The 7,358-nt window shown below is 35.9% G+C and overlaps 1 protein-coding gene and 1 long non-coding RNA gene across 2 annotated transcripts in view; both read right to left on the bottom strand.

Moving 5' to 3' along the window:
- Positions 1-1,137: 1,137 nt before the first annotated feature.
- Positions 1,138-1,858, bottom strand: LOC132861201 (uncharacterized). The gene is made up of 3 exons (XR_009649903.1): positions 1,746-1,858; positions 1,310-1,371; positions 1,138-1,208 (listed from the first exon to the last, which is right to left on the bottom strand). It is a non-coding gene; the product is annotated as an uncharacterized LOC132861201 (long non-coding RNA).
- Positions 1,859-2,381: 523 nt separating this feature from the next.
- Positions 2,382-7,358, bottom strand: part of zgc:111983 (uncharacterized protein LOC550501 homolog) — a 31,399-nt gene continuing 26,422 nt past the window's right edge. The window contains exons 3-6 of the mRNA XM_060888212.1: positions 4,783-4,841; positions 4,548-4,602; positions 2,684-3,201; positions 2,382-2,387 (exon numbers count right to left, since the gene is read on the bottom strand). Coding sequence (XP_060744195.1) covers positions 2,382-2,387; positions 2,684-3,201; positions 4,548-4,602; positions 4,783-4,841 — 638 coding nt within the window. The remainder of the gene's footprint in view (positions 2,388-2,683; positions 3,202-4,547; positions 4,603-4,782; positions 4,842-7,358) is intronic.

The following is a 7,358-nucleotide window of genomic DNA, read 5'->3' as shown; positions in this document are numbered from 1 at the left end:
CTGGATCCTGGACCTCATTGTGGATGAAACCACACATCTCTCACACACACTGCATCACAAACCCCTCACACACACTCTGCACCACAAACCCCTCACATGCACTCTTCAGGCTCCTGACATCTGGAAAAAGGTACCATAGCATTCGGGCCATCACAAGAAGATAACAGTTTCATCCTTCAACCGTCAGACTTTTCAACAAACAGAACTGAACACACACGCACACACACACACACACACACACACACACAGACACACACACACACACTGTTCTTCATTTTTTAATACCTCATCAAACTGCTGCTACTACACAGGTTTGCTCCAGTTTTGCTATATTCTATGCTTCTCTGACAGAAATTGTAAACCACAGAGATGCTAAAGTGTTTTGCATAGAAGAAGTTTATGAAGAAAGAACAGTATGTTAGCTTTGTGAAGCCAAATGTCGAGCTTTATTTGATATGATATTTATAACATTTGTACATTGAATTACAGAAGTTATATGTAGGTTTAAATATGAGTATATAACAATTATGTACATATACTGTTAACTACATGTTTTTTTTGAAGAATGTTGCAATACATGTAATAAGTGAAAGACAACAATCATTGTAAAGACTGTAAATGTTGAGAAATTTTCAGCTAAATCCCCCTCATTAAATCCCCAGTTTAAGCAATTACACCTACTTGTATTTCTTATTCTATATAAAATTTAAGATCAAAATGTATTCTATCATATTCAATTTATCTTAAATATTTCTCAATAAAGCAAACTTTTATATTATATTATATTATATTATTTGTCTGTGTTTATTTACTTCAGTAGAATATGTCAGATTGTTACATAAAAATGCACTTTATTAATTTATTGTGATCAGTTCTAGAGCTAGATGTGCAAGGCCAACGAAAGTAGAAGTGTTAGAAGAGACATCCATATCATGGAGACTGAGCTGGCAATCACTGGTGGAACTGAATTACCTGCAAAATGTAAACAAGTGTGTACAATTAAATGCATACAAATATATATTTAAATCTAAATTATTTACTTAATAAATCTATACTGACCAATCTGTTTGACCATGATGGAGCCTGGATTAACCGAAAAGTTAAAGTTTTTGAGTCCATTGAGAAAGACGTCTTTCACTTGGGTTACAGTAACATCTGGGCCACTAGAATCCATATAAAGTTTGCTTTCTGTGATAGTAGAACCACTCCTGAAAGAGAACAAACATAGAGATAGAAGTTCAACAAAGAATCATAAATCAACAAAGAAAAAAGAAGAAATAAATATTCAGAAACATATTTTTATTCTCACCTGAAGTTTAGAATTTGCATGAGAATGAAGTTATTAAATGCTTTCTTGTATAATGGTTCAACCTGAAAGAAATTAGAAATGAATCAGTTGAGTATCAACAGCCGTATCAAACACACTGATAAACTTGTCTGTCACATTCAGTACCCAGTGAGTTAAAGGCGGTGAATCATTAATACATTAAAACATAAAAATGTTTAAATTCATACATGCCCCTGACATGAACATTGAGTCCGATTGCGCAGTACCCATATAAAGGAATAAAACTAAAAAATTAGAAAAGTGCAAAGACTAGACTTACTACTGTATATCCCTTCTAATATAGAGAGCCAACATTTGAGCCATTATGTGTTTTTCAGGTTTTCTAATATGGCACCAAAATTGTTCAAGTGGCAAAATCACTTCTATTGTAAATGGAAGCATGAGCAATAAAACATACCTGATAACAGATATTTGTAGCATTTTTTGCAAACTCTGAGGAGCTGGTATTGGCCAGTGTTGGAACAAAGGTTTCATTTATACTGAAGGTCAAGTTGAAAATTGCAGTTGCATTTTGTGGTGTTGGAGGTATGATTGTTGTAGAGATGGTTGTAGAGTTGTTGGTCACTGTTGAGTTTGAGGTTAAATTGCAGTTAGAATATCCATCACTTGTACTGATCATTTATTAAATGCAATATCATAAAAAGTTTATACTGACCAAGACCCTGGGTGACACTTATAGAATCTGGAATAATTTTCAAGCTTGAGTTGGTAGTTGCATTAACAAGGATGGATTTTATTGTAGCATCAGTTGGGATGGTGCCGTTGGCACTAAATTCAAGGCTGGAATTTGTCACAATTGAACCATTGCTAAAACACAACCACAGTTAAAAAACAGGATGAAGTTCTGGATCATCAAAAGTAAAGAGAAAAATACATTCAGAGCAAGATTTTCATATATTATTTTTTTACCTGAAACCAAGAATGTTTGCCTTGATAAAGTTTGTGAAGATTGCTCCGTAATATGCTTCAAGCTGAAAAAATAAAAGATATAAACAATGATCTCATTTCCACAGGCATTTTGTTTTAGTCACTATTAGACCTGGATATGGTTAAAGTTAACGAGTGAGTCATACACAGAGACATATAAATGTTAAAATGCAGACACTTGCCCCACTGCATGGAAAATGTTCTTATTTTTCACAGTATTCATATAAAGATGATATAAGAATCATACATGACCAGTATGTATAACCTATTGACAGAATGCTACCAGTTATACCGTTATGGGTTCTTCACATTATGTTCAATAACAGTAGAAATATTTAGATGTCAAGATAATAATTTTGTTTTGAAACTTTTAAACAGATTATACTTTTCATTATCAAGAAAACATACCTGGTTACAGATGGATCCAGATTTTTGTGCAAACTCTGGAGAGTTCTTATCAGCCAGTGCTGAAACAAAGGTTTCGTTGATGCTAAAGACCAAGCTGTATACTGCAGCTACTGGAGCTGTGTTTGTGGTTGAGTTTGCTGAAGTTGTGTTTGCTGTAGTTGTGGTAGATGAAGTTGTGTTTGCTGAAGTTGTGTTTACTGAAGTTGTGTTTGCTGAAGTTGTGTTTGCTGAAGTTGGGGTGGTTGAAGTTGCGTTTTCTGAAGTTGTGGTAGTTGAAGTTGTGGTATTTGTAGTTGTGTTTGCTGAAGTTGTGGTAGTTGAAGTTGTGGTGGTTGAAGTTGTGTTTGCTGTAGTTGTGTTTGCTGTAGTTGTGGTGGTTGAAGTTGTCTTTGCTGAAGTTGTGTTTGATGAAGTTGTGTTTTTTGTAGAGTTGGTTGTAGGTGCGCTGGTGGTTGAGTAGGTGTTGGTTGTAGAAGTGTTGGTTGTAGAGGTGTTGATTGTAGAGGTGTTGGTCACTGCTAATTTAGAGGTTTAATTTGAATTATAATATCCACACATACCAAACACATTTTTTGAAAAGCAATATCCTTAAACGTGTATACTGACCAGTAACCTGGGTGATTGTTATATACACTGCAATCTGCAGCAATGATTATTTAAAGTGACTCTTCATAGTACATGGACTTTAAAGGGGCAGCGTTATTTGTAGTGTTCCATTTTCTTAGTGTATTTACAGCCAACACTTGTAACAAAAATATAGCATTATATATTGAGGTTATATCAGAGTCAGACAGTAGCACTGCCCCTCACTTGAGCAAATAGTAAGCAGGAAACCTGTCCTCAGTTCAACATAAGATTCAGCTTTAACTGAGACAACACTGTTTCACACCGCCCAAACACCGCCCCTTGTGTATTGTTGAGTTTCAGCTCTGAATGCACAGTCTGATTCTGCTTGGATCTGCTGCCAAGTGTTATTGTGTTGAAACACAACAGTGCAGGTTGTTTGATGCTTAATTCCAGCAACCTTAAAAACTCAAAGAGCCATTTGGAGCGGTTTCCCACAGAAAAAAAAACACAGGGAGCCACAAAACCCATTTGACATCTAAAATTAAGACAACACTGCATATATCGTTTTTTACCTTTATGGAAAGTATAGAAAAAACTGTGTTGCATTTATGAAATCAATGAACTGCTACCAATTAAACGAAATTTTATTTCTGCAAGCAAACAAAACTTTTTTGAACAGTTTGAACTACCTTAACAAAAAAGATGCTGGGTTGAAGGTTACTTTCAAATAAAATGTGCAATGTATAATTGAGTCCTCTTCGTATTCATGACATCAAAATTTTAACTTGCCGGCTGCAGCAAACCAAAAATGCGTCTGCTTCTGTGTGTCGGATTTCGCAAGTCGGCAATTATGACGCATATTTTGAATGACAAAAAAATTAAACAAGGTTTATTTTAATGTTACAAGAGCATCATAATCTTAGAATTTCATTTTTTTAAACTAACTAAATAAAATAAAATACATTTTAATTAAATATTTATTTTCCAAATCTACAGGGAGCCGCAGCAGAGGGATGAAAGAGCCGCTTGCGGCTCCGGAGCCGCGGGTTGCCGACCCCTGGACTAGAGTATTAAAAAGAGTATGCTGCTAAAAGGTAGCATAATATATTCAAATAAAGAGGGACAGAAATTAGAATTCAGTGATCAACTTTAATGTTGCACTCCTATAACATCAAATTCATACACAATACAGCTTCTGAAGGGAGAAATCAGCAGATTTATAGAATGAGCAGGATCATGTAAATAACTGTAAAATTCAGATCCTTAGTGGTAAAAAAAGCAAAATGAGAAGACTTACCAGTCAGACACAAAACAGTCAGCACCAGCTTCCAGTCCATTGTGTTGTTTATAACCTAAAATAAAAAATATATATACAGATCTAGTACTTTCATAAAATATAACAAATTTGTGCCATTAAGAACCCTGCAGTTACACACTGGATTAGACAAATAGAAGGAGATAGACAGACAGACAGACAGACAGACAGACAGACAGATAGATGTATCTAGGGAGAAAATAAAGTCATTACTCACCTCAGGAGTCTTCAGGAAGCAGATGTGGAATGTTCTCAGCACAGTGCTAGTGACAAGGTCTAAAATATAGACCGGTTAAATATCATATTTAACCAGAGTAACAATGCATGTACAATACAGTATTGATGTCAAACCCATGATGTCAAATGTACCTGGGAGCCAATCACAGATAAGGTGCTTGTGTACACTAACAATATGAAAAATAATATTACTATTAAATGATGTTTCCTACCTTTTGGTTTAATTAATTACAACAGGATAACGAAAATGTGAAAATAAGATCAATAAACTGATGGTAAATTATATAATGTTAATCCTCTCAGAGGATCTTCTGTTCTGTTGTTCACCCTAGTGTCACTCTTAACAAAGCCTGAAAGCCTAAAAGAGAAAAAGTTGTATTAGCAAGTATATGAAAACACCAATGCTCTAAGTTTAATTTGGGTCTGATGAAAAAGTTTACTTTTGATAGCACAAATTCTATTAATATGGTACTACTAAGAATAAGCCTTTACCTAAAAATAAAACAAAAATAATATAAAGTAAAATATCACAGCTTTTCTCCTTTTCTTCATTCTGACAGTGCAGACATCCTGAAAACAATGAATCTAAAAATTATGTTAAAATACATATTCCAAATACAGCCACAATAATAATTATAATTGAGGCAGAAAATTTAGTGTTAAAAACACTGATAAATAAGGTGGCCAGGAAGTGCAAAACAAAATAACATATCCAAAAACAAAATAACAAAACTTAAAACACAACGACAATTCAGAAAAACCGGATAAGGTTTAGTTTGCGAATGGAGGTCTTACTGCTGATTAGACAATACATCTTGTTGTGGTTTCTAACCAGTTCTTCATTGTTATAATCTGTTGCAGTAATATTGTTGTGCTGTTTTCAGCCTTCGGTTTCATAAGTTAGCGACCCCTAGTGGTGACCTGTATATATTTAAGCAGATCAAGGAGAACAAGGAGAATTAAAGCTGCAAGCAGCATTTCCAGAGGGTTTCCAGAGGGTGTTTACATTTCCAGAGAAGTTACAGAGGGTGGCACCCGCTCCTAACCTAGTGTCTCTAATACAGAAAAGCTTACCAACGTGTTGCACAATATATGTCATGTGAAGTACTCACCTGTCCAGTTTTCCCTAAAATAAACAAAGTCATATCCATAAAGCGAAGAAACACAAGCATCCAGATGCAGAACGAGTGACCCGCAAGTCACATACACAAAGTGACCGGCCGCTTTGCGCTTGAACCCTAATAAAAATCCTAACAAATACAATAAGCTTACCAACGTGTTGCACAATATATGTCATGTGAAGTACTCACCTGTCCAGTTTTCCCCAAAATAAACAGTCATATCGGTGAGTCTACAATCCTCGTGCGAAGCAAAATGTCTCTGTTTTGTCTTTTATTCAGTTAACACGTTCACTGAGTGTGCGAGGGAGTATGTGAGTGTGCGAGTGTGAGTGAGCGTGTGTGTAAATGTGTGTGTAAGTGTGTGTGTGTGTTCCTCGTATGTGAAAACATACTTGGCAATAAAGACCTTTCTGATTCTGATTCTGATTCTGAGACTTTGCCTTACAAGTCAGCACAAAATTGGGTTTCTGGACTGTTGGTGGCGCTAGAGGGCTTTTTTTAAAAAGGGCTGTTTTTTGTGATTTTTCCGTTATAGCGCCACCAAGTAACCAATCGCTGCGGTTTTTGAACTGTGACCTCAGTTTGACCTCTTTCACATGTGTCCCAAGTTTGGTGTTGATAGCTCATATAGTTCTTGAGTTATTGACATTTTAGTAAAACTGGCTCCTCACAGTCCAGACGTTTTGGAGCCCCTTAAGGACCCTGAATCAAAATTTTAACTTTTTTTTCGATAATTATTGACATTGAGACTCCAGAGAATATTACTGCACTGGATTGTTCTCGATCAGGTGAAAAACCTAGGACTAGTAGGTTTTTCACCTGATCAAGAATAATTAATGAACAATTTGATAGACAGCATTGGTCCAAGAGGCAAAGTTGTTCAGTATGTGGAGACCTATCAAATGATATAAAGCACTTGAGATTTGGACATACGGTTTAGGAGTTATGGGCACAAACGCGTTGAGGGGCGCTGAAGCGCCCCCTATTGGCCCGATTTGGCTGAGTCCTTGGGCCTGAGTAACTGTGACCAGTACTACCATCTGACCAAGTTTGAGCTCTCTAGGCCTTACGGTTTGGGCTGCACGACCATTTGTAAGGCGGAATAATAATAATAATAATAATAATAATAATAATAATAATAATAATAATAATTAAAGCTGCAAGCAGCATTTCCCAAGTTCAAGCGTTTAAGGCCTTTGGATTGACATGACAATATATGTCATGCTACATATGTCATGCTACAGAGGGTGCCACAACATATGTCATGTGAAGTACTCACCCGTCCAGTTTTCCCTAAAATAAACAAAGTCATATCCATTAGAGATAGGCCGGATACTTGGCTGAAACGAGTATCCGGTACGGATAAAGCACTTCTGCCGAGTACGAGTATTATACGAGTAATACGAGTCAATATCTGTGCTCGGATTGTATGAAA

This window comes from Tachysurus vachellii, chromosome 2 (assembly GCF_030014155.1).
Source record: "Tachysurus vachellii isolate PV-2020 chromosome 2, HZAU_Pvac_v1, whole genome shotgun sequence".
NCBI classification, from domain to species: Eukaryota; Metazoa; Chordata; class Actinopteri; order Siluriformes; family Bagridae; genus Tachysurus; species Tachysurus vachellii.
This window is presented reverse-complemented; position numbering and strand designations above follow the sequence as displayed.